This window comes from Somniosus microcephalus, chromosome 17 (assembly GCF_052327205.1).
Source record: "Somniosus microcephalus isolate GS21.2 chromosome 17, FLI_Smic_1.0, whole genome shotgun sequence".
NCBI lineage: Eukaryota > Metazoa > Chordata > Chondrichthyes > Squaliformes > Somniosidae > Somniosus > Somniosus microcephalus.
The window spans coordinates 14,348,248-14,371,704 of NC_141003.1; the positions used below are offsets into that span (position 1 = coordinate 14,348,248).

The 23,457-nt window shown below is 44.9% G+C and overlaps 1 protein-coding gene across 3 annotated transcripts in view; it reads right to left on the minus strand.

Moving 5' to 3' along the window:
* The window catches only part of ints13 (integrator complex subunit 13), a 73,767-nt gene that overhangs the window by 6,042 nt on the left and 44,268 nt on the right, over nucleotides 1–23,457 (minus strand). For 2 of the 3 annotated variants that reach the window (XM_086009953.1, XM_086009954.1), the window contains 4 exons: nucleotides 21,594–21,683; nucleotides 5,427–5,605; nucleotides 3,305–3,475; nucleotides 1,815–1,969 (listed from right to left, as the gene is read on the minus strand). In XM_086009953.1, the coding sequence (XP_085866079.1) occupies nucleotides 1,815–1,969; nucleotides 3,305–3,475; nucleotides 5,427–5,605; nucleotides 21,594–21,683 (595 nt within the window). The remainder of the gene's footprint in view (nucleotides 1–1,814; nucleotides 1,970–3,304; nucleotides 3,476–5,426; nucleotides 5,606–21,593; nucleotides 21,684–23,457) is intronic. The other variant, XM_086009955.1, reaches the window with a different exon arrangement.

Genomic DNA, 23,457 nt, shown 5'->3' on the forward strand with positions numbered 1-23,457 from the left:
AGCCCTCAGCTCATCTTCCCACACGACGTGTACATCATCATTTGTGTTTACCAGTGTCTGAGCAAATGGTGATGTTATAGATTGAATCCATACTGCACATGACACTGACTGAACTGTCAGTCAGCACCGTCACAAGCTCACAACTTACAACATATTCTAAGAGACAACTAGCTTGTTGAGAGACCATTGGAAAAGGAGGATAAGCTGCAGGGATCACATGAAGACATTAACTATCAATCCCAAGGAGTTCAGTTTACTAGGATCTGGATACCTTGTAATCCCTTGTGACAAGGACCCATAGACGCTCTGGTGGGAGAGGTACTAAGATCAGGGTCCCAGTTTACTGGCAAATTAAGCTTGAAAAGGCTGAGGGGTTAGAGAGCTTTCTCGGGATAGGTGCCATTCACACAGGGTAGATTATTCCGGTGTTAGAGCTGCGCTTTAACCACAACCACCAACAACCACTTTGAGCAGACGCTGGGCGCTGATCAGTCCAAAGGGAATTGCCTTGTATTGGTAACTATGTCTCTGGGTGTGGAACCTCAAACTGTGGAAAATATACACCTTTGATACCGGTGACGACTAGCCACAGGCATACTGCCTCCATGATGTGCGGCTGTTTGAGCACTCTGGCGAATGGTGCTAGCTGGAGATAATTCAAGCACGGCTGTTAGGAAAAGCTTCCGTCAGCGCAGTAAAGTAATATCTGGCACGGATCAAGTTCAAATTGGAATGAAACTGGACTCGAGTTGACTGCGCAAGTTTAGTGTTTTTTTAAAGAAATTTTGAACTACTCCGTCGCTGTAAGGAAAATTACAGGCTTGTGTAGATTTTTAACATTTGAAAAGTCATTGGACCCAGTTGTGTGACTTAATTATAGTAACTGTAGCTCTGCCAATACCCTCTCTAGTTATTTCCTTATATAGCAATACCTGAAGACTTTTATCCAACTAAGAAATGCTGATGTGCCACATACAGAAGTTTCAGCTTCGCTCTTAGAAGCACTTTCACCAAGGTGTGGGAAGTGCAAGCCTCACCCTGGACCCGGGCACATTAACTAGGCTAAATGCTGCAGTACACCAGAGAGAGAGTATTGGATTCTTAAGAAGCTGCCTTTTGGAAGGAATGCCCCCTGTCACACTGGACATTAATGATCCCATGGTACTATTCAAAGAGCAGGTAATCTCTCCAGGTATCCTGGTCCTCCCTCAACTACCACCACTGTTTATGGGATCCCGCTGTACGCAAAAATAGGCACCATGTTATTTACACAAGTCAAGTTGCACTTCAAATTAATTTGAATACATCAGAGAAATGTGATAAGGCGCTACATAAATACAAACTTTACATAAGTTACAAAAATAGTAAGCAAAAGAAAAGGTGCCATATTCAGACACTGAACGCATGCCCATCAAAGCTTTGACTGACTGCAATACTTCTGTACAGGAAACTTTGTGTTATCCGGAGGCTAAGTGTCCGGCAAGCTCGAGCCACCGGCAAAAATCAGGAGCCGTTTTGTTAGGTTTTTTTCTTCTTGTGGCTTTTTTTTCCAACAGTCAGGCTCTGGAAAGTCTCTCTGAAGCTGTTGCGAAGCTACAGACGCTTCCAAGGTACGGGCCGACTGTTTAGAAGCTGTTGTTAAGCAACAGTGTTTGTTGCCAGATACGGAGATGAAAAGCTCCGTATGCTTCAACATTAGCGCTGGAGTGTCCGGCAGTTTTGAGGGAACGGCAACAGCTCGGTCCCGTCGGTGCCGGATAGCACAAAGTTTCCTGTATTTAACAATTAAGTTAATTCTTAAGGAAACATTTTACCTTTTGGATCCTTTGCCTCTGGTGCCAACTGTTGAAATGGGTAAGTGATCATTTTTTCTCTCCATATCTACTAAGTTGTAGATAGTTTTTTGACAGTTGAGGACGTCGTCATCGGTTAGGCTCTCCTTCACAATTAGACTAGCTAAAGGAACAACCTGGGCATCAAGTAAAACAGGAAGAGGAAGTGAGTAAATTGAACAACCAGCAGCAGGCACTTGGCAGCTTTGGACATACCAAGGAGCAATACTGGAAGTAATATTTCCTTTATCGGCTCCCCACAACTTCTTAAGTTACTTTAGCCTGGAACCTGTTGTGGATCACTGATCACGCTGCCTTAGAAGCTTGCAAAGGAGAGACCATAAAACAGGATGGCCATGCGCTGAAAGGGTCAGGAATCTGAAAGAGATCCACTTCGGAGCTACGCTGTCTTCAACGGCCAATTTCCCTGTGGTCATGTTCAAAGTGTTAGCAAACATGCAACGCAACGCTAGAACCTACAGATTGTGCTTGTGCCAGCTGGGCTCAGTTGGTAGCATTCAGTTCACCAAGTTAAAAATTCCAAGTTCAAGTCCTTCTACAAAATCTAAGCTGACACTCCACTGTAGGACTGAGTGCACTGCATTGTCGATCTCAACCGAGGCTTCATTCCACCTCTTCCAGTGGATCAGGCGGGTGTTAAAATTCAATTGCACTATTCGAAGAGGAGCAGGGAGATCCCCCAGTGTACTGAGCAACTTTCCTCCAACCTCACCAAAATCCCATCAACTGGTCATTCATTCATTCATCTCATTACTAGCCTTTGAGAAATGTGACCGAATGCTGTAAATGTAAGTCTATCTTTCTTCTTGATGTTGGCACATTTTGTGTTCATACCTAAATAACCTCTTTGCCAAAGGTTTATGATGTTTAAGAGAGACACCTGCTCCGTTAGTTTTAGCTTGTGATAACTGAAATTGCTGGAGGTTTGGTGTGCTCCGATAGCTGCACCCATCATACTGCAGAGCTGGTGCAACAGGTGCGATTTTATTTTAAAGAAGAACCTTACAGTCGCGATTAATAACCCCGAGTCCCAACAGAATCTACCCTATGACATAGTGACTGACGAGATCTGGAAAACAAAACCGTTCAAAGCAAGAAGTCGCAGAATATTGCAAGGAAATGCTCTCGGCTTGATCAACATTTGACAACTTTAGCTTCCAACAGTGTGAAGATGCTGTAACAGTGTGGCATAAAACTACAGCTGAAGGAAGACAAAAGTTTACTTTTTGTTCTGAAGTTATGGGCTTTGTATTTACTGAAAAGAATGCCTCACACACTGAAATTGTGAATGTTAGACAACAACCAGAGTAAGACAGCATTGTTACCCATGCTTTGAAAGATGCACAAGGCGAGCATTAATCCCATCACCTGAGGATGAACTCCCGTGTGCACCCTCAACTTGTGAAAAGTTACACTGCCGTGTGAATCAACGCCAACAGAAATTTCCTTACAGCCTGCATGTTGAAGATTGTGGTTTGAGATATAATCATCGGCCAATAGCGTGTATGTCTCTCAAGCTGGGACTTGGCCCTCTCCAATGGCACTTCCATATTCCCATCCATCATGTATCGCGTTTCCAGTACAGGAGCTAATCGGTTTTCCCTCATGAACTCACCAAAGTCCTAAAAAAAAAACAATGCTGTGAACCCAAAACACTGGGTGTGCCGCAGGTCTTAACTGTTTATTGGAGGTACATGTTCTTGAACTGTAAGATGATGAGTAATTATTTTTATATCCCCCACTTTGTGATAAAGGAGGATAGGCAGATGATATCAAATCTTACTGAGACCGACAATTGCTTCGATTTAAGTCATTCAAAACAGTAATATTAGAAGTCCAGAAAGAGCAACGTACAATTAATAACATTTAAAAACTAATTCGCGATGTGAAATAGTAATAATAAATTGATCTGTCTGGATTCTCCTTGTACAATTTATACTGTATGTTACTTATTTCTTAGACAAGGAGTATCTTACACAGAATCAAATATAAGAATGAGTGAGGGGAGCTAACCTGTTGGCTCAGTTGGCAACGGTGAGGTGCAACAGAGCCATACAAGTCAGGAGGTCCATAGAGCACATATACCAGAAACGCTGTCTACGGAGGTCACGGTCGATCATCAAAGACCCTACCCACCCCAGCCACAGTCTGTTCGCCCTCCTGCCATCTGGGAGACGCTCCAGATGCATTCGCACCCGTACGACCAGATTTAGGAACAGCTTCTTTCCCAGGGCTGTCATCCTACTGAACTCCACAAATAAACACTAAAGCCTGCACATCTGCCAATGCACTTTATTATGGTTATGTTTATGTTAATATACTACAAGCCAAATGTATGTTGAATGTTTAAATGTCTTAATCTAATTGTACACTCTCGGGAGCCGCAAGCCTACATTTCGTTGTACTGCACTTGTGCACTAACAATGACAATAAAAGTTGATTTGATTTTGATTTGATTTTGAGGTCCGGGTCCGATTCTTGGTCTGTGCTGAGTTGGCTGGAAGAGCAGGGGGGGGGGCGCGACAATTGGCCACACTGCTACCGAGCGAGGGCCGGTGGGGGTGGGGATCAGTCAGGGTACCTATTCCTGATCACTACCTGGGAAGTCCAATGTCTAGGGAGTCAGGCAAAGAGAGGAATGATTGGGAACAGAATCAAATAGCCCACCAACACTCAACGTCTGAGCTCACACACACACACGAGAAGAATGGCTGTTTCGGCCAGGCACCAGAAAGTACCCGTGGAGCCATAACCCAGCCACAGTCTATACCTCAGCTCAGGAGGAGCAAACTGGTAACCAAAATTAGCAAAGGTGCTTTAGTATACTTGAGATAACGTATCCTGTAATGTCAATCAAGGCCAATGTGAATTCCTGGACTAGTTTTGATTGCCTAAGGGGGTCAGAGAGGAATTTTCTAGTTTCCCGCTCCCCCGCCGAATCAGCCTGTTTCTTGATGACGTGTTTGGTGGATGGGGAGTGTGTGTACTGTGATGCATAAGGCATCAGATCTGTGTGGGACAGGCTGGACGAGGCCTGTTCCTGTCTGTCATTTTTGTATGTTCGTATGGATCGAGGTAAAACTGCCAAATAAAACTTTCTAGTTTAAAAGGAGCCTCAAGTAAACCTCAGGTTATCAGTGTGCAGACACAAGCCAAAAATGCAGAACCAAATGAAGTGATGGCAAATATTATTCAGCATCCATATTCCTATTAGCTAATGCAACAACCATTTTTTGAGGATTACTGCATTTGAAGACAAGTCCTCCACCATCAGTGAATACAATCCAGGATTCGATTTTCTGGCACAAAGCATCAATCAGTGCTGATCTAGAATTTGCTTACAAGAAACGGGTAGTCAGCTTCAAAGTAAAAAAGTTTTGAAGACTTTTAGAAAGTAATACTTAAGGCTATTGCTGTGAAAGAATGCATATACGTTTGTTCAGGTGTTGATTTTCTCATTGTACACTGCTGATTTAGCTTCTAAGCAGGCAGTCCACACTGTCACTATCATTTGACATCAGGACATGAAAACAAATCAATTATAAAAATATATATTTTTGCAAAGTGACTAACCGTAATCCTGTAATCAGTAACCCTTCCTCCACACCCTTCACTAATCGATGGGGGGTCCTCCAGAATGGAGCGAACACTGCTTAAAACATGCAGGAAAATCTCACCACCGTGGCTGCAAAGCATGTGACTAATCACTTTGGAACCTGACTTACGAGGCTGTTCCAACAAAACTGATCGACCTGATGTATACAAAAGGACATAAACATCAGTTTTTTTGTAAATAGAACATTAGTTTCCTACATTGCTACATTTCAACAGTGATGACACTTTAAAAGTACTTCATTGGCTGTAAAGCGCTTTGGGACGTCCGGAGGTGGTGAAAGGTGCTATAGAAATGCAAGCCTTTCTTTTTAGAAGTAGTGCAGGGAGACAAAGCTGAAGTTGGTTTACAAAGGGGAAGACTGTATACTGAACAGATTGCGTATGCAGTTGATGATGCGATAAAAATTTTTCATACATTCTACAAGCAGTGCCAGACGTACAACACAGGAGGAGAACCTGGCTGTAGTCTGACAACAACTTACATCAGTTTGATTTATCTAGTGATTGAAGTGCAGGCTCATCATACAGATACGTTTGGACTTGAATTCCCAGAGCTGGCCACAACTCAAACTGGAAGACCTCACAAAGTAAGAAAGTAAGTGGTGGAAATACACCACAGTTCTGGTAACCGTGAGGATTAGTAGGACTTACTTATAAATTTTGGAACAAACAGGATCGGTTGTATCTGTGGCTTTTAAGACAGTTTTATTGCATTGTAAATGTATTTGTTCATAAGAATATTTCCTATTATTTCCTCTGGTTTCTTCTCTCTCCCTCAATGCACACATGCACCAAATAAGTCTAACAGTTGGAGGGAAGAATTTGAAAAAATGACGTCATAGTCAACGCAGAGGGAGGAATGGCAGAGCCCGAGGAATAAAAGCTAAGGGCTGGATTTTGCCAGCCCTGGGGAGGCGGGACTGCCGGGAAAATAGCAGAATCTGGGGGAAGGTACCCGTCCCGCCCCCAAGCCATCGGCCCCGGAGGTGGGTACTCGACCAGCGCCAGGTCCCATCTCCTCGAGGCGGGAAGGGGATTACAGCCACTTAACTGCCTGTTAACAGGTAGTTAACAGGCAGTTAAGAGGATTATCCCTATTTTTCCACCAGAGGTGCGGGCTTCCCGACGTCAGGAAACCCCGCCAAGGTCACCGAGGCGAGCAGTGGGTCGGAGGGGTGCAAAAGTGCACTGTGGAGGTGAGTGACGGGTGCAAGTATGTCAGGTGAGTGAAAAGTGATAGAAAATGTTTACTTACCTTTGTTTCTTCCTGCAGGCTTCAACAGTTGGGGATGCGGAGAGTCTCGCATCTCACCAGCAGAGATGACAGATGGCTGCTGCATTCTCCTATGCAACAACCATCTAATTTCTGCTCACAAGAGGGGTTTGGTGAGTCTTGAATACAAGGACTCATCAAACTACAGAGAATGTCAGTGTTTGACAGCTTCACAGAGCTGTCAAACAATGACAATTCATCTGTCAACATTTTTAGATAGATGAAACGTCATTTAAAAAAAAAAAATTCATTGATGGGATGTGGATGTCGCTGGCTAGGCCTGCATTTAGTGCCCATCCCTAATTGCCCTTGAGAAGATGGTGGTGAGCCGCCTTCTTGAACCGTTGCAGTCCATGTGGTGTCGGTACACCCACAATGCTGTTAGGAAGGGAGTTCCAGGAATTTGGCCCAGCGACGGTGAATGAACGGCGATACAGGTCCAAGTCAGGATGGTGTGGGGCTTGGAGGGGAACTTGTTGGTGGTGATGTTCCCATGCGTCTGCTGCCCTTGTCCTTCTAAGTGGTAGAGGTCGCGGGTTTGGAAGGTGCTGTTGAAGGAGCTTTGGCGAGTTGCTGCAGTGCATCTTGTAGATGGTACACACTGCAGCCACAGTGCGCCGGTGGTGGAGGGAGTGAATGTTGAAGGTGGTGGATGGGGTGCCAATCAAGTGGGCTGTTTTATCCTGAATGGTGTCGAGCTTCTTGAGTGTTGTTGGAGCTGCACTCATCCAGGCAAGTGGAGAGTATTCCATCACACTCCTGACTTGTCGATGGTGGAAAGGCTTTGGGGAGTCAGGAAGTGAGACACTCGCCGCAGAATTCCCAGCCTCTGGCCTGCTCTTGTAGCCACAGTATTTATATGGCTGGTCCAGTTCAGTTTCTGATCAATGGTAACCCCCAGGATGTTGATAGTGGGGGATTCAGCTGACGTTCTCTGTCACCGGCTTTCCCTTAATTGGCCTGCTAAACCTGCTGGGCGGGCTTAACAAGGTCGATCAAGGGAAAATAGCGTGGGTTGGCCACAAGTCAATGGAGGCGGGACTAAAACCCGACAAGCAGCAGTCCCGCCTCCAACGCACCCCCATTGGCAAAATCACCCCCTAAGTGTTCAATTATTTACCCACACTCTAATTCTAACTATAGAGGGGATAAAGGAGCTAAGCAACTTTAAAAAAAATACATAAGAGGCAAATTTAAATAAATAAATAGATGTAATAGGCTAAATATACTAAACTAAGCAATAGAAGTAACTCATTTCGCATTAAAGGCGATTGAGTTAGCACTGGAGACAAATAAATAACTGCCGTACAAACAATAAAATAAATAAATATAGAATAGATTAGCAGGCAACATTAAATTGAACCCGAAAACATTTTGGCCTAGAAATTCAGTAGCGCCCCGTTTGGGGCGCCAGCCTCGCCAGGGCACTAAAAGTAGCGCCCCGGAAGTAGTCGCGGCCGCCCGCTGGAAATTCACTTTGCGCGTCCCAGAGGGAAGCGCGGCGCTACTCGAGGCGCCCTGCATCCCTCTTGGGGCGCTGCAGCTGAAGATCGCGGCGCAACGTGCCGCAGTGCCACATGCTGCGGCAAGGCGCGCTGCGGTCCTGCAGGCCTTCCTCCCCTTCTTAAAGGCCTTCTGCAGCGCGATCTGGGGCCCAGCTGGGCCCCCGAGGATCGTGACTGCCGGCAAAAGAGCCCGGCATTGAGGAGAAGTGCCGGGCTCTTGGAACGCAGTCGGCACTCCACCGGAGGGGGGGGGGGGGGGGGCTCAGGAGGCCGGGGACGGGCTCAGGAGGCCGGGGACGGCAGCGCGGAGAGGTGCTGGCAGGCGGCCAGCAAAAAAATGGCCGCCCTGCACCTCTCCTTTAATTAGCGCCTCTACCGCCGCAGGTAGGCCCCCCTGAACCAGTCGCACATAGCGTCCGACGTTAAAGCAGGGGGCGCAACTAAATATCGCGATCGGGGCGGTAGCGGGGCGCTGCGCACACCGATGACATCATCGGTAACGGCGCAGCGCTAACGGCTAGCGCCGCCATTAGCGTTCCGCTAAATTTAGCGGGAGGCGTGGCCAGTGGCTTCCGACCCACTTAGCGCCCTCTTAAGGCGCTAACGGGTGGCGCAGCCCACTGAATTTCTAGGCCTTTATAAACATATAAAATGTAAGCGGTGAGCTCGGGAAAACGTTGGGCATATTAGGGACCCAAAGGGAAATCTTCATGTCGGGGCAGAGAACATGGCTGATGTATTAAATGGGTACTTTGCTTCTGTCTCCGCAAAGGAAGCAGGGGATGTGAAGGTTGCACTAAAAGAGGAGAGGGACATTACGGACAGGATAGTAATAGATAAGAGAAGATGTACTAAAAAGATTAGCATTATTGAACTGAAAGCTGGTAAGTCACCTGGTCCAGATGGAATGAATCCTCGGCTGCTGAAAGAAGCAAACGTAGAAATAGCAGAGGCATCAGTCACAATCTTTCAATCCTCATTGGCTAGAGCAGTGCCAGAGGACTGGAGGGTTGCTAATGTTAAACCACTATTCAAGAAAGGAGGGATAAACCAGGAAACTACAGGCCAGTCAGCATAACATCGGTGGTGGAGAAGTTATTGGAAACCATTATCAGGGACAAAATAAACTTTCATTTGGAAAGGCATGGGTTAATCGAGGAGAGCCAGCATGAATTTGTTAAAGACAAATCATGCCTGACTAACTTGACTGAATTATTTCACGAGGTAACAGAGAAGGTTGATCAAGGTAGTGCAGTAGATGTTGTGTATATATGGACTTCCGGAAGGCATTCCACAAAGTGCCACACAGGAGGCTAGTTAGTTAAGAAGATAGAAGCCCATGGAATTAGGGGACAAGTGGTGGTCTGGATACGGAATTGGCTCAGTGACAGGAAGCAGAGGGTGGTAAGTCTATGGATGTTTTTCAGACTGGGAGGTGGTTTGCAGTGGTGTTCCCCAAGGGTCAGTTTTGGGTCCATTGCTCTATTCAATTTTTATAAACGACCTAGACTCGGGTGTAGGGAGCAGGAGCTGCATTATAAAGTTTGCAGATGATATGAAACTTGGAAAAGTAGTAGATAGTGATGAGGATAGTTGTAGACTTCAGGATGACACAGACAGGATGGTGAAATGGGCAGAAGCACGGCAGATGGAGTTCAATACGGAGAAGTGTGAAGTGATGCACTTTGGGAGAACTAATATGGAAAGACAGTGAACTATAAATAGCACGATTTTGAAAAGTGTAGATGAGCAGAGAGACCTTGGTGTCCATATACTCAAACCCTTAAAGGTGGCAGGACACGTTGATAAGGTGGTTAAAAAAGCATGTGGGTTACTTGGGTTTATAAAGAGGAATAGAATATAAAAACAAAGTGATCAGGCTGGAACTTTATAATTCACGGGTTAGGCCTCAGCTGGAGTATTGTGGACATTCTGGGCCCCACACTTCACAAAGATGTCAAGGCCTTAGAAAGGGCAGAGAGGAGGTTTACCAGGATGTTACCAGGGATCAGGGACTTCAGTTATGAGGAGAGGTTGGAAAAGTTCGGACTGTTCTCCTTGGAACAGAGAAGGTTAAGAGGTGACCTCATAGAGGTTTACAAGGTGATGAGGTTTTGATGGAGTAGATTGAGAAAAACTATTCCCTCTGGTGAGTGGGTCAATAACCAGAGGTCACAGATTCAAAATCATTGGTGAAAGATCTAGAGGGGGATGAGGAGAATTCTTTTCCATTCAGAGTTGTTGGGATCGGGATCGCTCGACCTGAACAGGTGGTGGAAGCTGATTCCATCAATAATTTTAAAAGGGAGTTGGACGGTTCTGGAGGATGAGGAACTCACAGGATTACGGACACAAAGCGGGGGGTGGGACTGAGCACGACGGCTCTTTCAAAGAGCCAGCACAGGCACAACGGGCCGAACGGCCTCCTTCTGTGCTGTAAGGTTCTATGATAACTGTAACACAGGCAGTGCGTCGGGACTGCAGAATGTGGGAATTTGTGGACAATGAGACTGTACCGGGTAACCACACTTACAGGAAACGTCCCTACCTTGAGACACCCCGGGTCAGAATCGTTGAGCTGGACTGCAAGTTAGAAACACTCTGACACATAAAGCAGGGGGAGCAATAGTTAGATATTTTATTCCAGAACACAGTCGCACCATTTGGAGGGATACAGGTACAGGAATGTGTAGGGCTTTTCCATTTCACGGGACACTGGTACCAGTACTGGGACAGGAAGGAGCTGTACTGCGGGGACGAGCTGCACCTGAACCAGGCTGGAATCAAGATCCTAGTGGAAAGGATAAATAGGGCTGTAGAAAGGACTTTAAATCAGTACGGGGTGCCGACGGGATTGAGTACAAATACTAGCACCCTAAAGAGAAGAAAAATAGAGGCAAAGAGCAAAGGTCTGAGTATAAAAAGTGAGAGACAATAAAGACAGTCAGCAGGGTAGGGGAAACCTAGCAGAGGCAGGGAAGGAGGAACTGCGGAATCTGGTCCTGTCCAACAGGTACAACAAGGGTATTCGCTGCAATTACGATTGAGAGTCCTGAAGGGTGTGTCACCGACACGGAGCCAAGGTGAGGGATATCTCAAAGTAGTTGGAAACGAACTTGGAAAAAGAGGGGGGGGAAGAACCAGTTATCATGATTCATGTCGGAATCAATGACATCGGAAGGAATGGGGAGGAGGCCCTGCAGGACCTCGAGAGTGGGGTAATCTCCGGATTACTACCCGAGCCACATGTTAATTGACATAGGGGCAAACAGATCAGGAAGTAAATGTGCAGGGCGTTTCTTCTTCATAGGACACTGGTACCAGTACTGGGGCAGGAAGGAGCTGTACCGTGAGGGCGAGCTGCATCTGAACCAGGCTGGAATCAAGATCCTAGTGGAAAGGATAAATAGGGCTGTAGAAAATACTTTAAACCAGTATGGGAGACAGAGAGGATTGAGCAGAAAAACTAGTACCCTAAAGTTATGAAAAATAGAGGATGAGAGCAAAGGTCAGAGTATAAAACGTGAGATAATATAGGAGATCGTCAAATTGCTCCCTTCAAATGTGCTCCTTTTGTCACCATATAGCAAGATGGTTCGGCCCACAGCATCAACTTTCTAGTCGGAGGGGTCATTCAAGTGGGGCAAGTCAAACAGTGCTAGGTTTTCTTCACCTGGAAAGTTTAACCAATAGTTTCATTTGGATAACCTGGAAGATAACTTATCGAATGAATTAAAAAGAATGGGAAAAATGTAACATAAGAACATAAGAAATAGGAGCAGGAGTAGGCCAATCGGCCCCTCGAGCCTGCTCCGCCATTCAATAAGATCATGGCTGATCTGATCCTAACCGCCAATCCACTATCACAGAACCATCTCCTGAATCTAACAGAATTAGACACACGAAATAGGAGCAGGATCAGGCTACACGGCCCCTGGGCCCGCTCCGCTACCCACAGGGCCATGACCGATCCGAACCTAGACTCATGTCCAAATTCCTGCCCGCTCCCCGTAACCCTTAATTCCTTTTACTTCTAGGAAACTGTCTATTTCTGTTTTAAATTTATGTAATGATGTAGCTTCTACAGCTTTTTGGGGCAGCATATTCCATGGACCTACCACCCTCTGAGTGAAGTAGTTCCTCCTCAGCTCAGTTTTGAAAGAGCAGCCCCTTATTCTAAGACTATGCCCCCTAGTTCTAGTTTCACCCATCATCGGGAACATCTTCCCCGCATCCACCCGATCCAACCCCTTCACAATCTTATATGTTTCAATAAGATCGCCTCTCATTCTTCTGAACTCCAATGAGTAGAGTCCCAATCTACTCAACCTCTCCTCATATGTCCATCCCCTCATCCCCGGGATTAACCGAGTGAACCTTCTTTGTACTGACTCCAGAGCAAGTATGTCCTTTCTTAAGTATGGACACCAAAACTGTACGCAGTATTCCAGGTGCGGTCTCACCAATACCTTGTACAACTGAAGCAATACCTCCCTATTTTTATATTCTATCCCCCGAGCAATGAAAGCCAACATTCCATTGGCCTTCTTAATCACTTGCTGCACCTGCATACTAACCTTTTGAGTTTCGTGCACCAGGACCCCCAGATCCCTTTGTACTTCAGTACTTTCCAGTTTCTTGCCATTAAGATAATAACTTGCTCTACGATTTTTCCTGCCAAAGTGCATAACCTCACACTTTCCAGTATTGTATTCCATCTGCCAAATCTCTGCCCACTTACTTAGCCTGTCTATGTCCCCTTGCAGGTTTTTTATGTCCTCCTCACTCACTACTTTCCCTCCCATCTTAGTATCATCTGCGAACTTTGATATGTTACACTCGGTCCCCTCCTCCAAATCGTTAATATAGATTGTAAAGAGTTGGGGACCCAGCACTGACCCCTGCGGAACACCACTAGTTACTGATTGCCAGTCTGAGAATGAACCATTTATCCCAACTCTCTGCCTTCTGTTAGATAGTCAATCCTCTATCCATGCCAGAATATTACCCCCAATCCCGTGATTTTTTATCTTAAGCAATAATCTTTTGTGTGGCACCTTGTCAAATGCCTTTTGGAAGTCTAAATACATTACGTCCACTGGTTCCCCTTTATCTACCCTATATGTTACTTCCTCAAAGAACTCCAGAAAATTTGTCAAACATGACTTCCCCTTCATAAAACCATGCTGACTTTGTCCTATTAAATTATTATCCAAATGTCCTGTTACTGTCTCCTTAATAATGGACTCCAAAATTTTACCTACCACAGATGTTAGGCTAACCGGTCTATAGTTTCCAGCCTTCTGTCTACTGCCCTTTTTAAATAAGGGTGTTACATTAGCAGTTTTCCAGTCTGCCAGGACCTTTGCCGAGTCCAGGGAGTTTTGGAAAATTATTACCAATGCATCCACAATCCCTACCGCCACTTCCCTCAAGACCCTAGGATGTAAGCCATCAGGTCCAGGTGATTTATCCGCCTTGAGTCCCATTATTTTACCGAGTACCACTTCCTTAGTGATTTTGATCGTGTTTAGCTCCTCCCCCCTTTAGCTCCCGGTTTGTCCAGTGTTGGGATATTCTTAGTGTCTTCTACTGTAAAGACTGATACAAAATATTCATTCAGTGTTTTTGCCATCTCCATATTTCCCACCATTAATTTCCCGGTCTCATCCTCTAAGGGACCAACATTTACTTTAGCCACCCTTTTTCTTTTTATATAACTATAAAAACTCTTACTATCTGTTTTTATACTTTTTGCTAATTTACTTTCATAATCTATCTTCCCTTTCTTAATCAATCTTTTTGTTATTTTTTGCTGTCTTTTAAAGTTTTCCCAATCCTCTATCCTCCCACTAGATTTGGCTACCTTATATGCCCTTGTTTTTAGTCGAATACTATCCTTAATTTCTTTACTTAGCCACGGATGGCTGTCTTTTCTTTTACACCCTTTTCTTCTCAGTGGAATATATTTTTTTTGGAAGTTGTAAAATAACTCCTTAAATGTACACCACTGATCATGTATCGTCTTACCCTTTAATCTATTTTCCCAATCCACTCTACTCAATTCCGCTCTCATACCTTCATAGTCTCCTTTATTCAAGCTTAGCACGCTTGTTTGAGATCCAACCTGCTCACCCTCTAATTGAATATGGAATTCAACCATGTTATGGTCACTCATTCCAAGGGGATCCTTTACTAGGACATTTTTAATTAATCCTGTCTCATTACACAGGACCAGATCTAAGGTTGCTTGCCCCCTGGTCGGTTCAGTTACATACTGCTCAAGAAACCCATCCCTAATACACTCAATGAACTCATCCTCAAGGCAGCCCTGCCCAATTTGATTTGTCCAATTAATGTGATAGTTAAAATCCCCCATAATTATAGATGTTCCCTTATTACAAGCCTCAATTATTTCCTGATTGATACTCCGTCCAACAGAGTTGCCACTGTTCGGAGGTCTATAGACTACGCCCACTAGTGTTTTTTTCCCCTTATTATTCCTTACCTCCACCCAAACTGTTTCATTATCCTGATCTTTTGACCCAATATCATTTCTCTGTATTACAGTGATTCCTTCCTTTATTAACATAGCCACCCCACCTCCCCTTCCTTCCTGCCTGTCCTTCCTGATCGTTAAATAACCTGGTATGTTTAATTCCCAGGCATTGTCACCCTGCAGCCATGTTTCTGTAATGGCCACAAGATCATACCCATATGTAGTTATTTGTGCCATTAACTCGTCTATTTTGTTACGAATGCTACGTGCATTCAGATAGAGAACTTTCAAAGATGTTTTGTGACACGTAGTTCCTGCTTTTGCCCTTTTTATTACTTTACCTTTTACTCCATACCTTCTGCCCCTTCCTGACACGCTCTGGTTTTTAATTTCCCCACTGCTACCTAAGTCTATGACCTTCTCTGTTGTCATTTGTATTATTTGCTCTCTAGGAACCTCCCCCCCCACTAGTTAGTTTAAAGCCCTCTCTACAGCCCTAGTTATATGATCCGCCAGGACTCTAGTCCCAGCATTGGCCAAGTGAAGCCCATCCCAACGGAACAGCTCCCTCCTGCCCCAGTACTGGTGCCAGTGTCCCAGGAAGCAAAACCCATTTCTCCCACACCAGTCTTTGAGCCACGCATTTAACTCTCTAATTTTATTTGTCCTAGCCAAATTCGCTCGTGGCTCAGGTAATTATTACCCTTGTGGTTCTGCTTTTTAATTTGGCCCCTAGCTGCTCAAACTCCCTCAGCAGAACCTCCTTCCTTGTCCTATCTATGTCGTTGGTACCAACATGGACCACGACAACTGGATCCTCCCCCTCCCACTCCAAGTTTCTCTCCAGTCCAGAGGAGATGTCCTTAACCCTGGCACCGGGCAGGCAACACAGCCTTCGGGACTCTCGCTCTCGGCTGCAAAGAACTCTATCTATCCCCCTAATGATACTATCCCCTACCACTACAACATTTCTTTTAACTCCCCCCACTTGAATGGCCCCCCGCTCCACGGTGCTGTGGCCAGGTTGCTCATCCTCCCCGCAGTCCCTGTTCCCATCCTCACAGGGAGTAAGAGCCTCGAACCTGTTGGACAAGTGCAAGGGCTGCGGCTCCTCCAACACTACCTCCTGGATCCCCGTACCTGCCTCACTTCTAGTCACACCATCCTGACCCTGGCCACGGACTACATCTGAATTAATTAATCTAATTGGTGTGAATACCTCGTGATACACAGAGTCCAGGTAACTCTCCCCCTCCCTGATGTGTCTCAGTGTTTGAAGCTCGGACTCCAACTCTTCAACACGGAGCCGGAATTCCTCGAGCAGCCAACACTTACTGCAAATGTGATCACCGTGAGCATCAATGGTGTCCACCAGCTCCCACATATTGCAGCAGCAACACATCACCTGATCTCCCATTCTATGTAATTAATTAAATTTATTAATATTATTCTTAAATACCCTCTGCCCCGATTCTAGATGGTGAATATCATCATGTGATATCGTAAAACTAGTCTTACAAATGGTGGTTTTAACTACCCTGCTGAACTCTAAACACTCGGAGAAGGTCAGACTCTCGGAACAAACAGCTCTTACAGCTGGCTCTAATCAATGCCTGGAACTGGTAGACCAAGGTTGTCAAAGTTAAAAGTTCAGAGTTAATGGAGGAGTTACAATGTCTGGGTAAGATCAGGGAGCGACCTACAGGAAAGCCAAACTTCTGGTCTATCGTGATTTAAGGCTGGGAAAGGAAAAGGAATTTATCAGCGAACGAGCCTGTTCATTATCCAATAGCAAAAATCTGCTCCTAAGTCCTTGAGGTATGTCTGTTTAAGGTGATTGAGACCTCAACGGAAATACTTGCAATGAGTCATCTTGATTGGTCAGGCACTGGAATAGGTGAGGAAAAGGGCCTTAGTTTGTGAAATTAAGTGTAAAGGTTGTGCTTTTAACACCCAAGAAAGAGAGGGGAAAGTTTTGGGAAAACCAGACAAGGGCCGAGGAGGAGCATTACAGGCTTAACAAAAAAGCCTTTTAAACTGAGAAAGTGTTAAGTCAAAGCTCAAATGTTAAAGAAGTTTAGTCAGATATAGGCAAATGCTTTAAGTACATCAGCAATATGTAACAGTTGCATGTGTGAGAATAAAGGGGGAAAGTTAGCACCGGATACGCCTGTATATGTATAGGCACGGACGGGGTTAGATCCACCAGGAAGTGAAGCAGAAGGAAGGATTACCAACCCCAAGTGAGGCATGCTTATACCATGCAGAGGTACCTGTTAGTGGATCGCGAGACCTGGGGTTAGTAGGTGACCATTCATTAAAGAAGTGCAAGGTGGCCATCGGGATCAGAAAATAATTTTAGGTTGCATTGCTCAGACCATCAAGCACAAACTGAAGCAAGAAAGAAAGACTTGCATTTATATAGCGCCATTCCCGACCCCAGGATGTCCCAAAACGCTTTACAGCCAATGAAGTACTTTTTGAAGTGTAGTCACTGTTGTAATGTAGGAAAAGCTGCAGCCAATTTGCACACAGCAAGCTCCCACAAACAGCAATAGAATGACCAGGTACAGGAAACTTTCTTTTATCCGGCACGGACGGGACCGACGTGGTGCCGGTTCATCAAAAATTCCGGATAACCGAACGCTATAGTAAAAGATACGGAGCTGAGAGCTCCGTATAAAGCAACAAACCCACAACTTCAAAACAATGGCCACAAGTTGCAAGCGTCTCTGTAGCTTAGCAACAGCTGCAGCCACACCCTTGCACAGCAACACATGGAGCAAGGCAAGTAATAAAACTTACCTGAACCTACTCCTGAATTTTGCCGGTTAACCGACATTTCCGGTTATTTAGGTGCTGGTTAATCGAAAGTTTCCTGTAATCAGTTTTTTTTTTTTTTTTTTAAAGTGATGTTGGTTGAGGGATAAATATTGGCCAGGACACCGGGGAGAACGCCCCTGCTCTTCTTCAAAATAGTGCCATGGGATCTTTTACGTCCACCTGAGGGAGCAGATGGGGCCTCGGTTTAAAGTGTCATCCGAAAGGCGGCACCTCCGACAGTGCAGAACTCCCTCAGTACTGCACTGGATTGTCAGCCTGGATTGTGTGCTCAGGTCTGGAGTAGGACTTGAACCCACAACCTTCTGACTCAGAGGCACGAATGCTACCCACTGAGCCACAGCTTGGAGTATTAGTATTCAGTTCCAGTCAGCGCACATGAAGGATATCAAGGCTCTATAGAAAGTGTAGAACAACCAGAAAGATATCTAACCTCAGTAATGAGGACAGGCTTCAAGCCTTTGGGCCATGTCCTTTAGAGAAATGCAGGCTAAGAAGGGACAGGATTGAAGTGCTTCAAATGATGAAGGGATTGGACTTAGATTGGTTACTTGAGGTGGAGAGGGATGATCGGACTAGAAGGCATCCTATAAAATCCATAGATTGTCACGAAGTACTTCACAGAGAGTCACTGCCTTCTGAACAAACTGCTGAAACACACGGTGGCAGGGAATTGCTACAGTCCTTTTAAAAAGAGACATGTTGCTGAGAGACAAAGATATTTCCAGTTATAGAGGGCTAGTTGGTTGTGATGATGACAAGTTAAAAGGTACCACAGTATTCCGGAGCGGAACTTTTCCGGAATTTGTCAAATTTTTTCCTTTGGTTTGCTCACTCTCCCACAAGATTGTGGGGTAGTTTTTTTTTTATTAGGCATCACTGGCAAGGCCAGCAATTATTGAGACGGTGGTGGTGAGCCGCCATCAGAGTCAACCACATTGCTGGAGTCACATATAGGCCAGACCAGGTAAGGATGGCAGACTTCCAATCCTAAAAGGACATTAGTGAACCAGATGGGTTTGTATGACAATTACTGATACTAGCTTTTTTTAAATTCCAGATTTAACTGAATTTAAATTCCCCAGCTGCCGAGGTGGGATTTGAGCTCACGTCTCTGGATCCAGTCCAGATCTCTGGATTACGAATACAATAGCAAAACACTGCGGATGCTGGAAATCCGAAATAACAACAGAAAACGCTGACCGCTTTGCGGAACACCTCCGTTCAGTCCGTAAGGGGGACCCCGAGCTCCCGGTGGCCTGTCACTTTAATTCACCGCCCCATTCCCACTCAGACCTCACCGTCCGCGGCCTCTTGCATTGTTCCAATGAAGCTCAGCGTAAGCTCGAGAAACAGCACCTCATCTTTCGATTAGGCACTTTATAGCCCTCTGGACTTAACACAGAGTTCAACAATTTCAGATCATAACCTCGGCCCCTATCACATATATATATAAAAATATATATATATATTTTTTTTAATCCAATTTTTGTTTGGCCTTTTTTCTTCCCTCCCACATGGCAGCTGTCCTTCACTCTGCCAGCGCAATTCACACTTCATCTAGAGCCATCCTTTGTTCCTTAACCTGTCCCATTACCACCTCCTCTCGCCTTGAATATCTTTATGTCTCTCAATGTCTCTTAATCTCTCCTGCTTTCTATCCTATCACTGACCTTCCCTTTTGTTCTTTCATCCCCTCCCCCTTTTCCCAGCCCCTAAACTTGCTTTAAAATCTGTTCCATTTCCTGCTTTTTTCCAGTCCTGACGAAAGGTCTTCGACCTGAAACGTTTCTCTGTTTCTCTCGCCATGGATGCTGCCTGGCCTGCTGAGTTTTGTCAGCGTTTTCTGTCATCATCTCTGGATTACTAGTCCAGTAACATAATCACTATGCTACTGTAGTCCTGTGTACAAGGGCTCACTGTTGTCTGGCTGAGGTGGGCTTGATGAGCTTTCCTTGTCCTTTTTTTTCCATGGGTTAACATTCCGACTACATTTGTGAACCTTGAGCATTGTCAGCACAAAATCATTAAGATGTGCAACAGTCGCAAATTGCTGCAATACATAAATATGGGCAAAGGACGTGCGATGCAATGGAACAACAGAACCAAAATAGACGTTCTATTAGCCACAAATATCTCCAGGGTCTGGGACTGAATCTATGCACACAAATGGGAAAAAAAATCTCCTCTAAAATGGACAGTAAATAGAAACATCCAAAACACAGTAAGTCCTAGCGTTTAGCATTAGAATTTAGCACTGCTGCTTTCAGAAGAGCTGGCTTCTTTATAGTAACAGGAGTAAGGCCATTCAGCCCCTCGAGCCTGCTCCATCATTTAATTAGATCGTGGCTGATCTATATCTCAACTCCATTTACTCGTCTTAGCTTCATATCCCTTGATACCCTTAGCTAACAAAGATCTATCCACCTCAGTCTTCAAAGCACCAACTGAGCCTCAGCATCCACGGCCCTTTGGGGAGGGAGCTCCAGATTTCCACTACCCTTTGCATGAAAAAGTGCTTGCTGATTTGACTCCCGAATCGCCTGGCTCTAATTTTACGATTATGTCCCCTCATTCTTGATTCCCCCACCAGAGGAAATAGTTTCTCTGTATCTATCCTATCAAATCCCGCTATCATTTTAAACATCTCGAACAGATCGCCCCTCAACCTTCTATACTGTTGGGCAACTTTACTCGGAGGGAAAAAAAAGTCCGCACATGCTTGCATTCCCTTCATGAGTTCATCCGCCACTTCATCTGTGCTCAAAGTTTGATTACCTGGCACTTGTTTTTTTTCCACTCTTGAATGTAATCCTAGCTCCACATGCAAACAAATAAATCTTACCAGATAGAGTAGGGGTGAAGGGGGGGGGGGGGGAGACATTTGGGCTGGAACTTGGTTCAGTGCAGGTAAGCAGAATGATTCTAGGGCTTAAGGAACTCGTTTACAAAGGACTCAAATGATTAAACTAATTTTCATTGGTGAAAAGGCCAAAGGGAGACATGATAAAGGTTCTGACGAAGGGGCTATACCTGAAATATTAACCTGTCGGTTCTCTTTTCAGGTGCCAATGGACTTTGTGCGTATTTCCAGTATTTGCAGTTTTTAAAAAAAAATTCAAGGTCCCTGTTGAATACTTGCCCTTCTCTTTAAGTTCCTTGTGCAGTTTCCCAACTCAGTGGGGCTGGCAGGAGCTCTGACATCTGCATAACCAGATGCCTGTTTCATTGTTAAACACACAACAGCAACATGCACTCGAATACTAATCATGTTTGGTCACTTGTACTGGAAGAAACAGCAAGGTAAAGTAAATAGAAATGAAAGTGGTGCTGCTTTTAATCTGGACACGTAGCTTGGCCCCTGTCCAAAAGAAATGCAGTAACGCCGAGATACAGTCCCATTCATTACTGTTTAATTAGACAAGGTTAAAGCCAGGGTTTATTTAACCAACCTTCAGGAGGCAGTTCTACAAAAGGGCATGACCTCATCTCACCACTGGTTTCTGTAATACATTTACAACTTAAACACTATGTTTTCCGATTGTAATGGTAACTCGTTCATTTTAAATGGGTTACATTACGTTCCAGTTGGAAAATCTGGGCCTTTACGTAGAATTCATGAACAAAACTAAGTAACTAGTACATAGACAGCAGGGAGCAGCTATGGGAACAATGGCTGCAGTAAGCTAGCTATATATACACACACACGCATACATACTTCTCACTTAATTGGCCATTAAATCCTACCGTTGTCACAAGTATCAACTCTCTAGCCAATTAGAGTCTTGCTGCAAGAGCTGCTTACACAGAAATATTAAAATTACACTTAGTAAATCACAGCATCACCCTGATATTTGGCAGAAGGTGATGCTGAGGGTGAAAGGAGTTTTTAATGCAACACAGTGTGTCATTCTGTTTAGCACGCAATTTAATACATAGCACATTGTACTCTGCCATTATACTTCCACAAAGACACTTCAGCTATCAAATATGACAAAATTACCCACCATTTAGTAAAAAGTTTGTTAGGCAGGAGGAGGGTCTGCTGTTTACATCTACAGGTGATATTCTGTAAGCGCCTGTGCAATAGTGCAACTCTGAAAGAAATATTTATATTACACATTTTAATATAGTAGTGTTATCATATCACATAAAAAAGGATAAGAGAAACCTACATTCTTCTACATAAATGAAAGTAATCATTCTGAACTGTTGTTTAGAAGTAACATGATGCACTCTCTCACTGAGGCAAAACATTCCACCTCCACCTGGCAAAACATGCTCAATGCTGCCGAGCACAGGAGAAATTATAATTGCAGTACCAAGGCAAAGTGGTACAAATACCACAGGAACTGGTCGCACGAGCACATGAACTTGTTTAAGTTCAGGGACGTGCACCCAAACGTGCCACAGCAGCTTCCAGTTCCTTAAAATGGGACTATGGAAAATTTAAAAAATAGAATGTAGCAACAGCCAAAAACGGATACATGCTTTACAGCAGAACATGCCAAGCTGGTTCATGCACTCCAAATTCCTTCTCCTTTACTCCAAAGATGTGTTTTTTTTTAATTCATTCTCAGGATGTGGGCACCACTGGCAAGACCAGCATTTGTTGACCATTTCTCACTGCCTGAGAAGGTGTTCCAGTCAGTGTGGTGAAAGTACTCCTACAATTCAGTTAGGTCAGGAGTTCCAGGATTTTGATCCAGTGACAATGAAGAAATGGCAATAAGTGTCCAAGTCAGGATGGCGTGTGACTAAGAGGGGAACTTGGAGGTGGTGGTATTCCCATTTAACGTTGCCCTCGTCATTCTAGATGGTGAACTTTGCAGATTTGGAGATGCTGCCGAACGCGGTCAACTCGTTACTTTTGCGATCTGGCAAATAAAAACTAGGATTTCGCCCCTAATACTCGCAATGCTGTTAAAAAGATTACGGATGGAATTTTAACCCCCCAACCACGGGCAGAAGAGGGTTGAGGGTGGGGGTGCTAAATTGGCAAATTCAGGAAACCCAACCTCAGCCCCCCATGAACACGCCCGTTTTAGTTTTAACCGTGGTGGAGATAAGGGCGGCCGAGTAACCCACTTTCGAGAGGTGGGTCCATAAGAACACAGGAATTAGGAGCAGGAATCGGCCATACGGCCCCTCGAGCCTGCTCCGCCATTCAATATCATGGCTGATCTTCGACCTCAACTCCACTTTCCCATCCGATCTCCATATCCCTCGATTCCCCTAGAGTCCAAAAATCTATCGATCTCAGCCTTGAATATACTCAACGACTCAGCATTCACAGCCCTCTGGGGCAGAGAATTACAAAGATTCACAACCCTGAGTGAAGAAATTCCTCCTCATCTTTGTGTTAAATGGCTGACCCCTTATCCTGAGACTATGCCCCCTAGTTCTAGACTCTCCAGCCAGGGGGAAACAGCCTCTCAGCATCTACCCTGTCAATCCCCCTCAGAATCTTATATGTTTCAATGAGAACATCTTTCATTCTTCTAAACACCAGATTAGAGGCCCAATCTACTCAATCTCTTGTCATAGGCCAACCCTCTCATCCCATCGTCATAATATTTAAATGAGACTCTTTTCATGAGATTTTGTCAGCAATTTAAAATTAGCGCTCCCTGCATCAGGCCGTGGAGGCGGGATTGGAGGTGTGCGGGGGGTTAAAATCCCGAAATCGGGGGTCCCGACCCCATCCCGCCTCCATGCCAGTTTCAAAGGAGGCTCATGCCCGCCCCGCACTGGGACCCACCACCCCGAGGCGGGAAGGGATTAGTGCCAATTAACTGCCTGTTAACAGGCAGTTTTTAGCCTAATCCCTATTTTTAATGTTGAAGTGTGGAATTCCCGACGGCTCCAAAC